Below are 20,576 nucleotides of genomic sequence, written 5' to 3'. Positions count from 1 at the left end.
TAGAATTCAATCCAATAATCGTGTTTAATTTTGGATATATTACCAAAAAATTCAATGTGGAATTCTTCCAACTGTCTGCAGTTACAATAAATAACGAATGTTAGTGTTTTAAAGGTCTGTTATTGTATATAAAAATGGGCACATTAATTGTTTTATAAAGAGATAGCAAACTTAATTATATGCGAGATATATAGTAGAAACAAATACAGAGGTGTTCATCATATGAGGACAACGATATCAACATTTCATTTGAGTGAGTAAACAATATTTAGCTAACATAATCGATACTTAGAAGGTGCAAAGGAGATACGAGCCTTTTCAGTCAAAGTTTAGATATTGATGTAAAAATGTGCGGTGTCACCAAACTGAACAAAGTATTTAATGAAAAATTCATTGGTTCATTATTTTTGTTGTTGGAATAATTCAAATTAACGAACATTTCTGTCTTTGTTTGAAGTATCTACACTTAACCCAAACACAAAGTTTGTGTTTGTGTTACCCTCATCTGAGCTTGTATTTACACGCGCCTTTTATTGAGAAATGCAAAATAATATTTTTCTCAATACTTCTTTTACAATAAACTTTTTACTCTGCAATGATATATTTGTTCATTTTTTTATTATAAAATTTTGAAGTATTTAGTTTATGGTAAAACAAATATCTTAGAAAATACTACATACATTGCAATTTATCCCTTTAACTGCACAATAGACATTATAAAAATTGCATGAATCAATTTTGCATTTATTAAAAGTGCTACTTAAATATAATATGTGATATCATAGTATATTCACATATTAAATTCGGATTTTTTTAATATTATATTTTTAAATGCAAGCATAGGAAATGGAATTTGAAATTCTGTCAAAATTTAAACTCTTTTTATTCACTTTATAAAATAGAACTTCTTTGTTTTTAAACCACTTTTTTATTGATACTTTTTCTCTAACCAGTTTCAATAATAACCTTGTTATCATCAGGGTTAAACATGTACATGTTTAACCCTTATGACAAGGTTCTTGTTGAAACCGGTTGGAGAAAAAGTACTAATGAAAAGTGGTTTAAAAACAAAGATGTTCTATTGTATAAAGTTTATAAAATGTGCCACAAAACATCTACGAAAAATATTAAAGAAAAATGTCTTTGTTCAAATTGATGAATTACTGTATGTAAATAAAAATTGTTGAATTTAATGCAAAACAGGTGTCATGTTTTTTTAGTCCAATTTATGCATTTTGACACTCAAAACACTTTATAATAAACTAAATGGATGCGCGATTATTATTACAAGATTGCATTTAAAGATATTAAGTATTATGTAATTTAAAATGTACTGATTTTACCACAAAGTGACTGCCGAATCAATTGACGAAATAATTAAAAATTGTTATGTGTAATGTAAAACAGATGTCAAGTTTTTTTAGTCAATCATGCATTTTGACAAATGAAACATGTTAAATTATTATTTAAAGATTGCATTTAAAGAAGAGATGGCATGGGTACCCAGTTTTTGTATAATTTTCATGAAACCCTCGTAAATGAAATGGATGAAAGGCTGCGCGTAAAGACAAGGTATGGCGTATGGTAGAAATGAGTCAGCCAGCGAAGGTGATCAGAATCGGGCGCGCACGTAGACGGCGCTGGCGTCGTGCGCCGCATAGCCGCGGTGCTTGGCGTGCTTGAAGATCTCGTTGGTGGTGGCGGTGAGCGGCAGGGACTGCTCCAGCAGATCCCCCATGCCGAGGGCGAGCTTCAGGTCCTTCTGCATGTGAGAGAGGGGATGGTGCGTGGTGTAGCTGCTGTCGATCATCGCTGAAAAAAGAGAAAGAGATGTATCTTCTACTTCTAACCCAGGGGTTCCCAAAGTGTGCGCCGCGGCGCCCTGGTGCGCCGCAGAAAGTAAAGAGGGGCGCCGTGAGGCGATTCTCTATTATTATCCGAAACCACAAATATTTTCTTTTTTGTTGTTCTCTGTTTCAATTCTTAATTCTTATACATATAGTAAAACTCAATTTCACATTGTGGATGTTTTAATTTTTGTGCCTATCTACCCAACTACTATTATTGTAGGTCCTATTTCTTTCGACCATTATATATACAGGATCTTTCATTAACTGCTTTCTATCTTTAAATTTTAATAAAACAAAGTATGTTTGAATATTAATCTAATCTGAGCACGAAAATATTGGTCCTCCACCCCTTATATACGATTTAAAAGGAGTTGCATGTGGTGGGGACAGTATTGTAAACATTTAAAACTTAATGAACTGCGTCTCTTTGTTCTTCTCGAATACATTTATGCCTACAATTTTATTGAACAAATTGTTTTAAAAAAATACACAATTTTCGGCATGAACAACCAAGATAACATCTCACCTCTCCCCTTCTCCATGATGGTGCGGCAGGACAGGTTGGTGAGCTCCAGCACTTCCAGGAGGTCTCGCTGGTTGAGCCCGGCTCGGTGAGCGAGCGCCATACCCTCGGCTAGGCCGGCGAGCACCACTCCGTTGATCAGCTGCAAGACTAGATTCATCTTGGACGCATTGCCAATCTCCCCTGCAAAATTATGATAATAATGAAAAGTTATGATTGTTAGATTCGTAAATAGCCAATTCGAACCCCGCCCACTCCTTTCATCCTACGAGTATATAAACTGTTTCGATTAATACGTTTAACCTTAGTGCATGTTTAACCTCGGCTCGTAACGCATGTCTGTGGTGAAAACTTTAGTGCATGTTGGTCTTCGGGTCGACCAAAAATCGCACGTGTTAAGCATTTTGTGTAGTTTTAAGTGTGTAAATGGTGCCATGGTAGTGAAGGGTGGTATTGTTTGCATGCTGTGTTAGTGATTGTCCTGACGAAGAGACGGGTACGTCTCGAAACCGGTAGACATAAAAATCTCGGTGAGTGGTTACATACTAATATTTTTAACATTTTTGTAAAAAAATAAATAAGTAAAGAAAAGTTATGATTAATTTATATGCAACATGTTCATTTCAATCTGTACACAACGGATTCTTCAGTTCTTTTGACACGTTGGGCGTGGCAAATGAGGATGGCATGGAATGACAGGTTGTGATTGGTAGCCTGGAAGGGAAGAGAGGGAGAGAAAGATCAAGTTAACACAGCAGCAGGCACCTTGGTGATTGGAGCGCTACTTGCAGCGCAGTCGAGAAATAACCGGAGAAGAGTCATTGCTTCGACAAGGGTCACGACCTTCAGTAATGAGGACTAAGAGGGGAAAGAAGTTCGTAAAGTAGCATATACCTTATGATCAAAAAAAAAGTAAAAGCATCGTAAAGTAGCATACCCTTGATCATCAATTAATCTTTTAAAAAAACATGTCATAAATAATCTGCGAAAATTTAGACCAAAAAAAAACAAATCGACTTGACTATCTGTGTTGTTGGGATGAAAGGGCTACTTCTGTTGACCCGAAAGGCTAAAGTAATATTTATTTACATTAATTGATTCAGCAGTCACTTTGTGGTAAAATCTATCCATTTTTAATTTATGTTTCACTTAGCACTTATTAAATACCACTATTTCTTAAAATCTAATATTTATTATATGAAAATCCAAGTCAGGGACATAGCTGAGTAATAAAACATCAGTATTTCATACATGATGAATCATTTTTTTTAAATTCAGAAAAAGGTGATAAATCTTAAAATAATTTTAGTTTAAGACATTTGTCCAAGGAATATTTCAATTGAATTTGAGAAATATGATTACAAAACCTGCAAAAAATCAAACATTCAATTAAAGTTAGATTAGTTTATTCTGGGTATTTCAGTATGAAAACATATTATGTATTTTTATAATGAAATACCCAGAAATAGTCGAGTTTGACTAGATATCTAGAACAAAATAAAAAGTCATTTTAAAGATATCAAACAGATGAAAAATATGGAAGAATCAAAATACTGACAAAGGATAGCACAGCTGTCCAAACTCAAAACACAGTAAGGGACATTTTTTTTGTAGTACGTTTTTTTTGCATTTTTGGACTGAGTAGAATCTACTTAGTCCAAAAATGCAAAAAAACGTACTACAAAAAAAAATGTCCCTTACTGTGTTTTATGTTTGGACAGCCGAGCACTACCTGCATTCATTTCATTGCAACACATCAATGGCTCGGAGAAGTTTCTAAGCCAAATATAGCTATGTGGGATATAAACCAGAGCAGCCCAGAACCGAGATCACGCAGAACCTTAGAGATGAGAATATGGAATGTGTATAAATATAATGAGAAAAAGCACTAACCAAGATAAAAGGAGTTTTTGCTCATAGCTTCGAAGCAGGACTGACAATCATCAAACAGGGTTCTATCTCCAGCGGCTAACACAATGAGGGTTCCTTCTTCGGCCTCCGTTTTGGAACCTTGAATCTGTAATCAAAAATACAGTTAAGAATTACAAAATAATAAAAATAAGCTGTTTCAATGAAAACTAGATTTTTTTTATTTGGGTTAACAATAGCAACATATCAAGAACGTCACAAATTTTGATTCGTTTTTTGAAACTTCTTTTTTTGATTTGTGACGTTCTTGATATGATTTTTCAGGAGAACGTTTTTAAAGTTTAAAAATATAATGCAATTTATTAAAAATAAATACTAAGCCACTTATTGAACTTTTTACTGTGCAACAGATCTTTAAGGTTAAACCTAAAGGTTTTTTCTCCATTTGAAAAATAACTACTTTTTTATTTTTTTTCATTAAACAATACCTTTTTTTCAAAATGCAAAAACAACACTTTCTGCTCTGTAGCGGGTAAATATTAAGTTAAAAATATGCCTCTTTTGCTGCGATATAGTACATTTTCTGGGCATTCCGAAAATATGCACAACGGAAAATTGAAGATTTTTTATTTATGACGTTCTTGAAAGAAGTGAGCGATATGTAAAACAAAACAATTAAAAGATAGACATTATACAAGCCAATTATAGTTAACCACAGAAATATAAAGATTAGTACAAAATATTTAGTGTAGATCTAGCAAATGAATGAATGTGTGTGTGTATGTGTTGATTCTAGTAGGGACATACATACAATGCTGAGAAGCATAGTTTTTAAAGATCCTGAGAGGACAATATGCTCACCATTCGACTTTTCAACACAGATTTTCCGCAATTGAAAATGTCAATTTGGCCAAAACATGAGTTGTACTTACTAGCCATTCGAAACATTGGTGAACTCCGCGCATAATTAGTTCGAAGGACAGGTACTCTGAATTAAGATTGTGATGTGTGACGGGTATGGTAGTATTTAATAATATATTGAATGTCAATCTATCAATTGTGATACAATCAGACAATTTTTTATTGATCGAATATGCAATAAATAAAATGTGCAATATTTAAAATGATTTTGAAATGGAAAATTTGATTTCCACCGATGTCCGTCTCAGTAAGCGTAGAACTGAGGCGGACATCGGTGATCACCATGCCTTCATGAAATCAATGACCAAGATAACACTGTTTTGATACAATGCCAGTGCCCTATGAACCTTTGGGTGCTGACAAGGGTTAGGAGAAGAAGAATATCAATTTCTATCTTTTCTTTATAAACAAAAAAATTACCTTTATTTTGGGTGATCCGATGAAGATTTTTATTTTATTCCAATGTTTATTATTTTATTATTTTTGGCCCGTTTTCACCCTTTGGGATGTACTGAGTTTTTTTTCTAGGAATCCTAAGGATGTGTAGTTGAAGATATTGCAAGTTACCTGAGCCTCGAGGTATCTGGCTCCCTTGTCAGTGAGAGCCTCCACAATATCATGGGAGGTGTCCGAGTCTATAGAAGTCATCTCCACGTAGCCTTTCACCTCCAGGTTTCTGCAGTGCAGCACTCCGCAGTTTCCAAACACCATCTGAACAGGTATTTTATGATACAGTAAAAAATTCTGATAAAGAGGTTAGATAAATTTAAAGAGCTCCGACACACCAAAAGTGATGCGCCATTTATACTAAAATTTACATTAAAAACAACCGCAGAAGCAGAGTTCTTTAAACATAGTAACAGATGCATCCTGAGTCTTTTTTTCTCTTTTCTTCCTCTTTCTTCGTGTCTCTTTAATATCGGTAAAATAAGAATTCATTCATTACGATTTCTCTCACGCGAGTCTTAAAACAAAAATTATAACGGGAGTTACAAAATCCTGAACAAAATAATCACCACCACGCCAAGCTACGGTGAAGATTTTTTGTAACACAATATAAAAGTACATTATATTATTCTCAATATTATTAATGTTTAAAGCATTTACTTTGTGGTTAGTCTTTTTAACTTATTTATTTTTTACATAAATGTTAATAATATTAGTATATAATATATAAAGTATAAAGTATATTGGTAAGTGGTTATATACTAATATTATTGACATTTTTGTAAAAAAAAAAAATAAGTACATTATATGTTTCTGAATGCTGGAAAAAAAATCTATAAAATGGTATAAAATGATTTTTAACCCCTGCCACATAGGCATACATTATAACATTCAATTTTGTCTAGCCACACACCAGTCTGATGATGTCGATTACGACGAAACCCGGTCACTGATCAAATAAAATTCACGTGGAAAAAACTGCATAGTTCTTCAATTTGTATCTGCTGATAATTCCTCTTCGATTACATACCTCTTTGGCAGCCTGAGGGTCTGCAACGCAGGAGAAGGTGATATCCGCTTCGTCAACAACATCGCACGGCGTAACTGCCACCATTGCTCCAACCTTTTCAAACTCTTTACACTGTAACAAAAATTACAATTTCATACATAAAGATGTAAATAACTAAACGTAAAAACACACAACATATTCATGTGCATTCAATTCAGTGCTAACCTCGGCTCGTAACGCAATCTCTGTGCTGAACCCTTTAGTGCATGTTGGTCTTCGGTCGACCAAAAATCGCATGTGTTAGACATTTTGTGTAGTTTTGAGTGTGTAAATGGTGCTATGGTGGTGAAGGGTGGAATTTTTTGCATGCTGTGGTACGTCTCGAAACCGGTAGATATAAAAATCTCGGTGAGTGGTAATATACTAATATTTTAATTTTTGTAAAAAAATAAATAAGTCAAAATATTCATCTCATTTATATTTGCAATTACTTTTTACAAAGCTTTGATACTTTATGAGATTTTCCATGCCAAGAATACATTTTGCAATACTTAATTATAAATTAATTCAATTTCTCGTACAGAAAAAATGTACACTGGGGTTGAACTGTCCTGAAATAATATATTGTAACAATCTCAAAACAAAAAAAGGAATATTGGTCAAGGATTGTACCTTATTCAAGTGTTTGGAATAAAAGGCCAAATGGTGCTTGTCCATAGAAAAACGAAAATCAAAACAAAATTTATAGAGAGTCGCATTACGAATTATGAAATAATTACAATATTGTTTAACATGGATGCAAAAGAATATGGAAGTTAGGTATTTACAGGGCTTACGACCTGTCATAAGCCAAGGCATAAGCATAGACAATAAATAATTAAAAATATATATTTTTTTAAAGTATACATTTATTAAATTTTTACAAATATTAAGTCGTAAAATAAAGAATGAATACATTTTTATTTGTCTTTTTTATCTAAATTTATATCATTTCTATCCGTCTGATATATTTTCAATTGGTCATGATTTTTTTACTTTATTCCCATCACTTTTCTCCTTTAAATAAAAATTCTAAAATAATCTTTTAAAATAAAAATTCATTTTTTTAATAAAAAATGTTGTCTTCGCAATACACTTTAAAAAAAAAATTATAAGGCCAAAATAAAAATTTTATGTTTTAAAAAATTATTTAGAAGTGTTTTTTATTATTATGTCCGACATCTCTGGAAATTAATTGTAACTAAACGCGCGGTAGTAAAGTTCACGGCCGCTAGATGTCTCCAGTTATAATGTCGCGAGCGGACGCGCCCACGCGGCACGACGCTTCCTAACCTCTCCATCGTACCGCAAGCGAACTGATATAATCGACTAGGGATGGTATTGTTGCATAATTGCCGATGTACATATTCATTTCGCACACGTACCGTTAATTCTGCAGACAACACAACGGCGATTACGCATAGTATAAAATATGTCGATGAAATTGGCGTAATGCTCGATTATTTATTTCATCGCTCATTACGATTCATAGTACGATTGTATTGCGGTTACTATGAGTGTGATGCATATTATTCTCGAACTTATCGGTAGATTTGTCGTAAAAACTATCGGTTGTTATGTACATCTTGAATATGTTGTATGTATATAACATACCGCATTGATGATGGGCCCTGCAATGGCGGTTGAAACGTCAGCGTCAGCTATTATAATAATCAACACACAAGGCATGATGCAAAGTGTGATGCAGATTATTCTCGAACTTATCAGTAGATTTGTCGTAGAAACTATCGGTTTTTATGTACATCTGAAATATGTTGTATGCATATAACATACCGCTTTGATGATAGGCCCTGCGATGGCGGTTGAAACGTCAGCGTCGGCTATTGTAATCATCAACACACAAGGCGTAATAACCCAGAAAAAAACAATAACAATCTTGAATGTAATTATTGTATGATATGTTTATAGGTGTGCGACGGGTAGGTGGCAATAACAATTATTATACTTTGACTCTTTTGAACTCTGTCACAGATAATAACGACGGTCATAAAATCCAGACATGAATATTATACGTAGTAAAAGTACATTCATATGCTAAAAAATAGCAACAAAAACTTTATATTTTTGAAATCTCAACATAGATGAAGTCTGGGCATTTACAGGGCTTACGACCGTCATAGGCTTGGTTAAGCAATCACTGTAACATTCACCAATTGTACCCATGATTGACAATCACACTACTCAAAAATTTTGAAAATTCTTTGTAAGATATATTGATCAAACTCGTAACTAAGTATGCGCGAGTTCACAACAGCCATCTATGGTGGGATGAGGAAAGCTTTTATTTAGCAGAGACTCTTTTCATTTGTACGAGTATATAAGATACGAATCCTGAATTATATTCACATACTTGAGAAACGCTTAAAAACATAATTTTTAATTTGTTTTAGCTTATAATTTAAGCAGTCGATTTATTTACAACATTTTGAGTGTGTCCAAATACTTGTTGACAAGATTTGTTCACAAGATTTGTGAACAAGTATTTGGACACACTTAAAATTTTGTAAATGATAAACAGATCATTTATCATTTACAATATTATCTCTAAAATAAAAACTGCCGACTTTTTTTTCTTACGTTTCTTCGTATAATCTTTTTATTTTAACTTTTCACCCTTTGGTGTATGAATTTTTAACATTAGTACATTGTACCGATTTTTATCTAACTTACTAACTAACCATCACGCCGCTTCTCCGCAGGGGTAGGCAGAGAGAATAGAACGCCACACCACTCTGTCTTTGCAAACATTCTTCACCTCTTCCACGTTCATGCATCTCCTCATACATACCCGCCGATTGTTACGACTCCTAACCTGACCACTTTCAAGTATTTGGCATACCTGATCGTGCCATGTTTTTCTCGGTCTTCCCCTATTTTTATCAAATTTTATAAATACATCGTTTGTAAGTAGACCAAAAATAAATATATTTTCATATCTGTGGAAATAACGCTGCGTCTTAATTTAAATAAATATTTTGGCTGTACCGATTGCCAGTAAACAGAAATGAGGAAAATGTAATGGAAAATCATTTACAGAATCACGAGAAGTATTAAGGATTCATATAAATAGATGTCCGATTTTCTGAAAGGAAGAAAAAAACGCCGAGGATAATGAAAATGATTAGAACTCCGGAAAAGGTTAATTACGTGGGAGGATGAAGAAGTAGAAATGAAAAGAAGATTTTTCCCAATAATATTCACATTTATACCTCAATATATGGTATGTGTACAAAGAAACCTAATTCTAACCGAATTAGATCATTGCCACGTGTTACAACGGAGTCAATACATATCGCTCACTTTCAACAACGTCATTTATCAAAAATCGTAATTTTTCAGTTGTGCATGTTTTTGGAATGCCCAGAAAATGTACTTTATCCCAACAAAAGCGGCATATTTTAAACTTAATATTACCCGCTACAGGGTAGAAAGTGTTGTTTTTGCATTTTGAAGAAGAGGTATTGTTAAATTATTTTTATTTTTAATTATGGGTAGAATTGGTGAATGTTACACGTGTGTAAAGTGATCACTTAAACCAGCCTATGGCGGTCGTAAACCCCGTAAACGCCCAGACTTCCATATTCTTCTTCATCTATATTGAGGTGTCAAAAAATAATATGAAGAAAATGCAAATAAAAAATGAAAAGAAGCCAGCAATGAGGACAGAAGCGCATAGATACATAATGTATCTAATGAAAAGTGACAGCCTGGCGAGGAATTTGAGTTTCAGGCAGACGTGGTGTGGGAGTCGCGAAATTCGCAGACTATATTAACGGCCAAACTTAATGTCGGCGAAATTATCTAACCGACGCTATGGACACCTGTTCAAACAAATAAAGAATTACATATTTTGGGTGTCTAGTATCCAAATTTTACATGCGTATAATAGTGCAAATCTTTAAAAATGTGCTCTAGGGTAGGATTGGCGAACGAAGGACCCATGAGAAATTATCTTACCCGATTGAACCTTCAAATATGATTTCAACTATTTTCGGATCGACTTATCGCTCACTCCTTTCAAGAACGTCATAAATCAAAAATCGTCAATTTTTAGTTGTGCATGTTTTTGGAATGCCCAGAAAATTTACTATATCCCAGCAAAAGCGGCATATTTTTAACTTAATATTTACCCGCTACAGGGCAGAAAGTGTTGTGTTTGCATTTTGAAGAAAAGGTATTGTTTAATTTTTATTTATATAAGTACTTACTTAATATTTTTCAAATGGAGAAAAACATTCAGGTTTTACCAAAAAAGATAAGTGGCTTGATATTTTTAATACATTTTATTATATTTTTAAACTTTAAAAACGAACTCCTGAAAAATCTTTTTTTTTTATACATGACGTTGTTGAAAGGAGTGAGCGATATGCGTGCGAGCGGTTACTTTCATATATTTATTTTATTAAATCGCGACTTAAGAAATTACTGCTGCATGTGTAAGATTAAACACCACTAACTATGAACATCGCATCGAAAAAAATATTGTCAAATAAACAACAAGATATTTCCCATTCAACGATGATATAGTTTAATGTATAATATGTTGTCGTTTATATTATTATTAATATTTATTTTATGTATGATATATTCTTCTTGGATAGACAACTGGAAAACGACCTCGCAGATCCCTATTAAAAACAGGCCACAAGGCCTACACCAAGCAGAAGAAAAAAAGTAATGTACTTAATTTTTGTATTTATTTATAAAGAATTGCTTGTAAATTTTACAGTTAATAAAACTTTTAAGCCTTTATTTGCTATTGTTTTAATTACTCAAGCGATGTGACCCGCGACATGGGTTTTTTTTTATGTTAAAAAAAATTACCCTATCCACTGACACTTCGTGATGGAATTGCATTTTTAATATATTATTAGATTAAAACCAATATTTTTAGCTTTTCCACTTTTTTTTTATTTGACCAGCGACCGGGTTTCGTCGTTACCGACATCAGTCACCGACACCAGTCTGATGATGTCGGTAACGACGAAACCCGGTCGCTGGTCAAATAAAAAAAAAGTGGAAAAGCTAAAAATATTGGTTTTAATCTAATAATATATTAAAAAATTACCCACTTGTGAAAAAGGTTCGTCATCCCTGCTTTAAGATGTAGATTTTTTTCCAGATCATGCATATGTAATATTTAAGATGAGCAGATTTACTAATATAAAACTGTCTTTACCTATCTGTTGTTAACGATAATAAGAAAAGGGTTGTTGTGTTAAAATTATTTATGTACTGATATTACAAGCTTTTTCAACATTTTTTTTAGTCCCATAGGGCGATTGTCCACTACCCGGAATTTGACCGTCCAGCAGTCCGGTTTTGAAAAATGAAAGCGACTACGACAGTTTAGCGTGATCGAATTTACGCGCAACGTGTTCACGCACCGATCAAGAGCACCGATCGGAAAAAATATGGACAAAAGCACAAGCCAATCCAAGCCAATCGTCGTTTTAAAACGCTAACTGACGGTAAAATTCTGTGTTATCCGTGTAGTGGACAAACGCCCTTAGCCTTAAAAGAAATGAATTACCGACACTCGACAGAGCGAACCTTAACAAGGTTGAGCAAAGACATTCAAATAATTTGGTACAATGACTCGGAAAAATGGATATTTTCAGAGTATGAAGGCGTCACACATCCGGTATAATTTGGCAAAGAAGAGTATCGTAGGTCACAGAGCCTCGGCTTACTAGATACAGTAGGGTTACCATTATCAGCCAAATGCCGGGTCGAAGCCCTGGGATGCGAAGACTTGCATCTTCTTTCATATAAAGAGGAACGATAGACGTTTTATATCAAGTTGAGACACCTATAAATTGACATTTCATCCATGGGGTGAATAATCCAGTGTCTGATACAATAAATAATATTAATGTTGTTCAATCGTCATCAAATCAAACCCTTATACACACCCCAATGGTGCATAGGGCACTGCAACACATAAACGCAGTGTTATCTTAATCGTTAACACATGAAGGAAAGGTGATCAGCCCTCCACTTCTGGTACCAGTCCAGGGTAATATTTAATAAATATTAGAGTGAGAAAATCACTTTTATTTATTTGAGCCCCCCTGGGAATCGAACCCGGGACCTCCAGAACGGAGCCGAGCGTGCTGACCATTACACTATGGAGGCGGACAAAAATAATGATATTGTTACTATTATCAAATACTCGTAGAGTGACCAGATTTCAGATTTTGATCGTCTCAATAGTGTAGCGGTCGGAGCATTTGATTACCATGCTGGTGGTCCCGGGTTCGATTCCCAGGGGGGTTAAAATAAATATAAGTGATTTTTGACTCTCATATTTATTTAATTTGACCCTGGATAGGGACAAACGTAGGACTGATCACATTGTCTTTATAAAATAAACGATCATATTATCATCGCATCAATTTGATGCAGTGCCCTATGCACCCTTGGGAGCGGATTAGGGTCAATATTAGAAGTAGATTTCAGATGATGCAAGCCCAAAATCGTTCATGAAATTTGCAAAGTTCCCTTACATTAATATTTTTCGTCAAAAAAAAACTGTAAAATTTCAATAGCCGTATTCCGACACTGCCTTGTAGATAATTCTTTCAGTTGAAGTTGCTCTTTAGAATGTAACGGAAACTCCTGAAAACTAAAGTGGAACTGAAACTCGACTGAAATTGAATCCCCGAAATGCAAAGCAAAGCGGTAACCTCTTGAGGATCCGAGTGAAACTGCGTCCCTCGAAAAATTGAGGCTTCGAGAGAAATTGGAATCTTAAAATTCTCCCGAGTAATTTAGGAGTCTAGCCCCGAGAGCTGGTCACCCCACTATTATATTGGCAAAGACACAACATTCCGTAGCAACGTTTTCAGATAATTCAGGCAAATGTCTCTGCTGATATAAAAAATAAAGATACGTTCGGAAATATGGATTAGGAATTCAGAGATCGTATCTGGAACACTCCTCACCTAAAAAATTTTTATACGAGTATAATATATTTTTAACAATAACAATTTCTCTGACGATTTTCATGTACATATGCATTCATTATCATGTTTGTCCGCCTCCATAGTGTAATGGTCAGCACGCTCGGCTACCGTTCTGGAGGTCCCGGGTTCGATTCCCAAAGGGGGTAAAAATAAATATAAGTAATTTTTTCACTGTAATATTTATTCAATATTACCATGGACTGGTACCTGAAGCGGAGGGCTGATCACCTTTCCTTCATGTGTAAAACGATCATGATAACACTGCGTTTATAAGACACAGTGCCCTATGCACCACTGGGGTGCGGATAAGAGTTTATTATTATTATTCATTATCATTTACAAGCAAGAGATTTGGATTTTAATTCATTTATCGCACTTATCAGTTTCGTCATTTTATCTGCAAATATATGTACAAATGATTACGAAACTGCTTGTACGAGCTTACATTATTTATTGCCGAATTATTTCGTGAAAAGAACTTTGGGGATGCGCACATCGTTCACGGATAATTAGTTTTTTATTTAAATAATAATAGAATAAGGAAAACTTATTGAAGTTTTCAAATAAACTAAAAACAAAAACTGATCGTGTGTGAGACGTAGAAAAACACGACCAGAAGTATTTACAATAAGATAAACAATTTACAAACGATAAAAATAATATGCACGGATGAATCACACAAATAACTGTTTATCTACGTCGATCACGTACTGCTAAATCTCTGAAAATCGATAAAAATATAGAGATAAACATTTGCGATATTTTGTATATCGATACGTGTCTTAAGATATACTACACACTCTAAAATCTCTAGGCGAAAACAACAATTCGCTCACTCCTTTCAAGAACGTCATAAATCAAAAATTGACAATTTTCAGTTGTGCATGTTTTCGGAATGCCCAGAAAATGTACTACATCCCAGCAAAAGTGGCATATTTTTAACTTAATATTTACCCGCTACAAGGCAGAAAGTGTTGTTTTTGCATTTTGAAGAAAGGGTATTGTTTAATTATTTTTCTAAATATACTTAATATTTTTCAAATGGAGAAAAAACCTTCAGGTTTTACCTGAAAAGATCTGTTGCACAGTAAAAAGTTCAATAAGTGGCTTGATATTTATTTTTAATACATTGTATTATATTTTTAAACTTTAAAAACGTTCTCCTGAAAAATCAAGTTTTTTGATTTATGACGTTCTTGAAAGGAGTGAGCGAATTGTGATTCTGATTTATATTTAAATATTTTAGTATTTTGCATCAAGTTTTGGCTTATTCTTCAAACCATTTATCCGACTACTTCCAGTATAGTTTTTTTTAGATAATGATCAGCCTATGGAAACTGCGAACATCGTCCGTTTCTCGCCCCTAATCTTCAATTTCAATTATTTTTTTTTTCATAGAGTGAGTTCGCCGAAGAATCAGCGACACTAACCACGGGATCACAACCCGCCACTTCGGCTGTCTAAACTTAAAACACAGTAAGGGACATTTTTTCTAGTACGTTTTTTTTTGCATTTTTGGACTAAGTAGAATCTACTTTACAGCCGACTTGTTGAAACAAGTTGATATTTTATCAATAATGAAAAGAATACATTCGACACTACGGTATCGGGTGGTTCAGCACGAGTTGTATAGGTCATCATAAGCGTTATTTTTTTAGGTCAAACTGTACGCATATTGCAAATTAATGTGAGTATACTCGCTCATTCAAATTGTCGATAAGTGTAAACGTCTGTTGCGAAATCATCATACAGTTTACTTAGCAAACATATTGCGAAAATATTTGGGATAAAAATTATACTGTCACCTCCAGCTGTGAATTACCTAGATGCACGATTTTAGTTACGTGTGTATATGCTAGCCAGCAGTGTTCCGCAAACCTTTTCTGTTCAAGGTACACCAAAGAAAAAAATAAAGTTTATTTAATATTGATTTATTATTAAAAGTAATATAATGCGAAAACATATCGCTCACTCCTTTCAACAACGCCATACATCAAAAATCGTTGTTTTTCAGCTGTGCAGTTTTTGGAATGCCCAGAAAATATACTATATCCCAGCAAAAGAGGCATATTTTTAACTTAATATTTACCCGCTACAGGGCAGAAAGTGCTGTTTTTGCATTTTGAAGAAAGGGTATCGTTTAATTTTTTTTTTTTAATATACTTAATATTTTTCAAATGGAGAAAAAACATTCAGGTTTTACCTAAAAAGATCTGTTGCACAGTAAAAAGTTCAATAAGTGGCTTGATATTTATTTTCAATACGTTTCATTATATTTTTAAACTTTAAAAACGATCTCCTGAAAAATCAAGTTTTTTGAGACATGACGTTGTTGAAATGAGTGAGCGATACGTATAACATATTATGTTTAATTCGAAATGTGATTCTGCTTAACTGAGCACAGTCGATCAATTTTTTTAGTAATTGTGGATAAAGCTGTGTTATTTTCACAAAAATAGATTTTTTCCGCGGCACACCAACTACACCACGGTACACCAGTGTGCCGCGGCACACACTTTGCGGAACACTGTGCTAGCATACATTAGGATACAAACATTTTGTATTTTCATCTGTTGATGAGAGTTCGCGAAACTATTCGGGTTTACATTAATAAACTCAAAAAAGTGGTCATCTACAAGTATTTCATTTTTATATTTAAATATTATTTATACGCGAGACACAGAAAATGGCAGATTTGTCTGCCTGCGGAAAATGTTCAAATGCGCAGACCGATGAACAGTTTATTTTTAACGAAGGTAGTTTAAGTACTAATCTACGAACCAATCATCCATGCACATTTTAATGAACTTTACGAAATGATAGCGACCAAGAACGTAGGTACTGCTAATTTTACTGAAAAATTTAAAATAAAATGTCTATTTATCCACCGACAACCCTAATGCAAAAGGGGAGAATTCCAATAAGGTACAACGAGAATTCCAATAAGGTACAACAGGCAGAAGATATAATCAATTCCTTTTTGTATTATCTTCAAATGAATATACCTAAATTTAATACGGAAAAGGCAAAAATCAGTGCGAGAAATATGCATATTATTTTTTTATATTTTTTTCCTTATAGCCACAAACTTTCAGCGTATGGAGAATCTGTAACAAATTATGTTTCTTTCAAAAGTCATCCACCACGACATCAATTTGGTTTACAGCGAAATAACAAGTAAGTATATGTAGTTTTATAAATTGACAAATAAATTTTTGATCGATTGTTTATTAATAAAGTCAAGATAAAAATAAGCATATTAAAAATATTTTTTTTTTTTTTAGTGCATCGATAAAAATAACAATGATATAATGCAATCACATTTTCATTTATCGATCGGGGTTTATTAGCTTATACAAATAATTAATTTAAATATAATTCCGTGCTTGCCTTCAAAGCATGATCATTGATTAGGACTATTCTCAAAATATAAGGAAAATATCGGTAATTTTCCCGAACGCAAATGACTTTCTTTACTACTTTTAAAAAACGAAAAAGTTAATAATTTAACATGAGAAAAACACAACAAATTCTTATTTGTTAATGTTAGCCACATAATAAGAGAAGAAGAAAAAACCCTTTCTGCATTGAAATTCTTTGTCAAATGCTAACGTTGAATAGAATAAAATAACCATATAGTTTTTTTCACATAAATTCCATATTTATGTGGAAAAAACTATATACTTAGTTGTTATTTTATTATATAAAACGCAGTTCCAACAAGAAATGTCAGTACATTACATAAAATTAACGTTGAATTTTAAACTCTCTAAAAGTTCAAAGTACCAGTCCATTTTAATTGAACCCAATGAATCAAAAATAAAAGAAATTGATTGACATGGATTCAATTAACATTGATTGAACTCGGGAGTCGAATTAAACAACCAAAAAAATTAAACGTTGAATTGTTTTATTACAATGTGATTTTTAAAAGGGGATTAAAAAAATAGAGCGATAAAATCTTGTGCGGAAAATTTAGTGTAGATAAATCAGCGATCGAGAAATCAGTTTACGGAATTATCGTAAAGTAAAAATTTGGTTTGTTTTATTGGCCTCTAAATTGATATTTTATTTACGGACCAACAATAATGATCAATATTCAAATTATTATTAAAACGCTTGTTTTTTACAACATGCGTATTATATTTTATATTTTAACGACTAGTTTCGGAAGCTTGGGAGCTTATAATATTAATATCAAGCTTATTTTGGAATATAAGTTAATATCCAAACCCGCAGATGGAAGCATATGTAGCTTCCAAAACTAGTCGTTAAAAAAAATTAATATAATATTCGTGTGGTAACAAACAAGTGTTTTATTTGTAATTTAATCGTGTCTTACCACAAACTAATTGGCGACACAACATAATTAACATAAGGTAAGTGTCTATAAAACTGACCTAGCCCCTATTGCTGACCTATTTCAAAGAAACAACAGATAATAAGACACTGGTTCAATTATTACTAATTTTTAATATTACCAACACTGCAGCCATGCTTGTGTTATGTGATGACAATGTTTTACAGTCAATATTTTGATTTTTCATATTTGAAATATCAGTTAAAGTTTGGACATCTGGCAAGTAGCGCGCGCACACGGAAAATCCTTAACAGACAAGCCTAATCTTTCAAGTTTTATTTTAAAGGTGTATTATTTTTATATGATTGATATTTACTAATATTTTATATGTGTTAGTTAGTTTAGTGTATTGAATTTACAAAAAACAAAGTATTTGTGAAATAACCATATGATTAATACAATACATTTATAAAATAAAAGTTGTCAGTATTACATTCACCCGAAATTTCATTAGTTTCCTTTACTGACCTATAGGTCAGTAATGAGTAAGACGAGAGCATTTTTAAAGTTTACATAAATTTGTGAAAATTCTTAAATACGTAAATTTCTTGCGTGCTTTGGATAGCATACAGTTTTTGGATTATGGGGGCCTAATTCTGACCTATATATTTTTGCTTGGTTTTATAATTATAATAAATAGTTTCAGCGGTCAGTAATAGAAACGAATCTAGATCAGTATTATAAACACATACTATTTCAGAAAAGGAGTTTCGTTCTGAGCCATCTTTTTGTGATTTTTCTTATGTTAAAATACAATTTATTTTTTCTTTTTTAACATAATATCAACAAAAAAAACTTTGTTTATTATCAAACATAAACTGATTCCACTATACTCGCATAAGTGATCACCTTGCCTTCATGTAAGTAACCATCGAGATAACACTGCGTCAATACAACATCAGTGCAGATGCAGTGCACCATCGGGTGCGGATAAGGGTTAGTAGAATATAAATATAAATATATATGTATATATATATATATATATATATATATATATATATATATATATATATATATATATATATATATATATATATATATATATATATATATATATATATATATATATATATATATATATATATATATATATATATATATATATATATATATATATATATATATATATGTATATACATATCAGGCACACTACCATCATGCTCTAATGTTGCACACCCAAATGAGGTTACTCCTTGTAAACCTCCAAATCCCACGATCTTAAATGTTCTAACAGCGTTTAACTGTCCCGTTCCGAAGGGGATATCAATTTCTTTACTAGCGCTGTATCTATCTCCACAGTTTAACCATCGGCGGTAGATTCCCAAATTTGCACGCGTGTGAATCGTGTTCTCGTTACGCAAGCGTTATTTGGCAAATACAGAGTGTTTTTTTTCGTTTCTAATAAGAATTATTATTAATTTAAATTATCTACTGAAATTTCTTGGTGCAATTGCATTTTCATATTTATTTTATAAATATCTACCTTTTTACACTAATTAAATTGTCATAATTTTAATATTTACTTTACCCTAACAATGAGTGGAAAATAATTGACAGATGATATGATTGAGCAACTTCTGAGCTATACGGACACTGATGTATGTATATAAGTGATGATGAATTCCATTTAGGGTTAGAAAATAAAGATTATGCTTCCGACGCCGACTCAGATAACTATATAATCCAAGAACTTGATGAATCTGACTCTAACAGCGTCAAGCCCGTAGATATGGTAGACAACAGTAGAAATGAAGAAAATTTGTTCACTTCCAAATCAGGCTACAGATGGACAGATATTCCCAAACCCAAGTCCAAACTGTTCATACAACGTAATGTCATTTTTGTATTGCTTCTCGCTATCTGATTTTTTTACCATTCTTTGTTTTTTTTTTCACCATAATATACGACAAATTAGAAACCCGCTAGTATGTACCGAGTAGTATGCTTCTCTCTCTCTCTTTCTCTCCTCACCCCCGCTTGCATCGTTTCCGGCCGAAGCGCCTAGTGTCCAGTGATGCTTAAACATTGGGCGGAATTGAATGTCATTTCCGCAGAGAACTTCTTCACAACTATGTTTTTTTTGAAAATTATTGTTTATTGCAGAAAATTCAAATTTAAATGGAAAAAATAGAATAAAAATAGCATGATAAACATTTTGACATTAGTCGAATTTGTGAAAAACCTGTATTTTTAGCATTTTACTTGGGGTATTGCCAGTACCCCCTTCGGAACCCGCGGATTGTTTTTTTTTACTCTGGACAGGAAAGATTAAGCAGTCTCTGTGTGCCAGAAGATAAAGTGGCAGAAAAGAAGAAAAAAAAACTGAAAATCACCAAGGGTCTTCAAAAAATCTTCCTCGTAAAAACTAAAATAAAATGAGTCCTGTATTGTAAAGTAGGAAGGGGAATTTTTTAGGAATTGTAATAAATCCCAAAAAGGATGGTTCCGCTTTGATCAAGGTCATGGTATGCCTGAACTGGAAGTGCCAGAAAAACAGGATACTATATGGTATACTTCAGAAGGAATCATAAAAACAATTCCAGAACCGGTGTGACTAAATGCTAGAGGA

General features: G+C 33.0%; 1 protein-coding gene across 1 annotated transcript in view; it reads right to left on the bottom strand.

Annotated features, from left to right (window-relative positions):
* Positions 1–404: 404 nt before the first annotated feature.
* The window catches only part of Ndf (Nucleosome-destabilizing factor), an 84,100-nt gene continuing 63,928 nt past the window's right edge, over positions 405–20,576 (bottom strand). Inside the window, exons 8-12 of the mRNA XM_088266646.1 lie at positions 6,641–6,751; positions 5,731–5,874; positions 4,267–4,390; positions 2,377–2,556; positions 405–1,812 (exon numbers count right to left, since the gene is read on the bottom strand). Of these exons, the coding sequence (XP_088122772.1) occupies positions 1,613–1,812; positions 2,377–2,556; positions 4,267–4,390; positions 5,731–5,874; positions 6,641–6,751 (759 nt within the window). The 3' untranslated portion in view covers positions 405–1,612. The remainder of the gene's footprint in view (positions 1,813–2,376; positions 2,557–4,266; positions 4,391–5,730; positions 5,875–6,640; positions 6,752–20,576) is intronic.

The sequence above is a fragment of the Brachycentrus maculatus genome, unplaced genomic scaffold, assembly GCF_059751285.1.
Source record: "Brachycentrus maculatus isolate JH-2025_06_01 unplaced genomic scaffold, ASM5975128v1 h1tg000017l, whole genome shotgun sequence".
In the NCBI taxonomy this organism is placed as follows: domain Eukaryota; kingdom Metazoa; phylum Arthropoda; class Insecta; order Trichoptera; family Brachycentridae; genus Brachycentrus; species Brachycentrus maculatus.
Note: the sequence above shows the minus strand (reverse complement) of the source record. Positions and strands in the feature narration are given on the sequence as shown.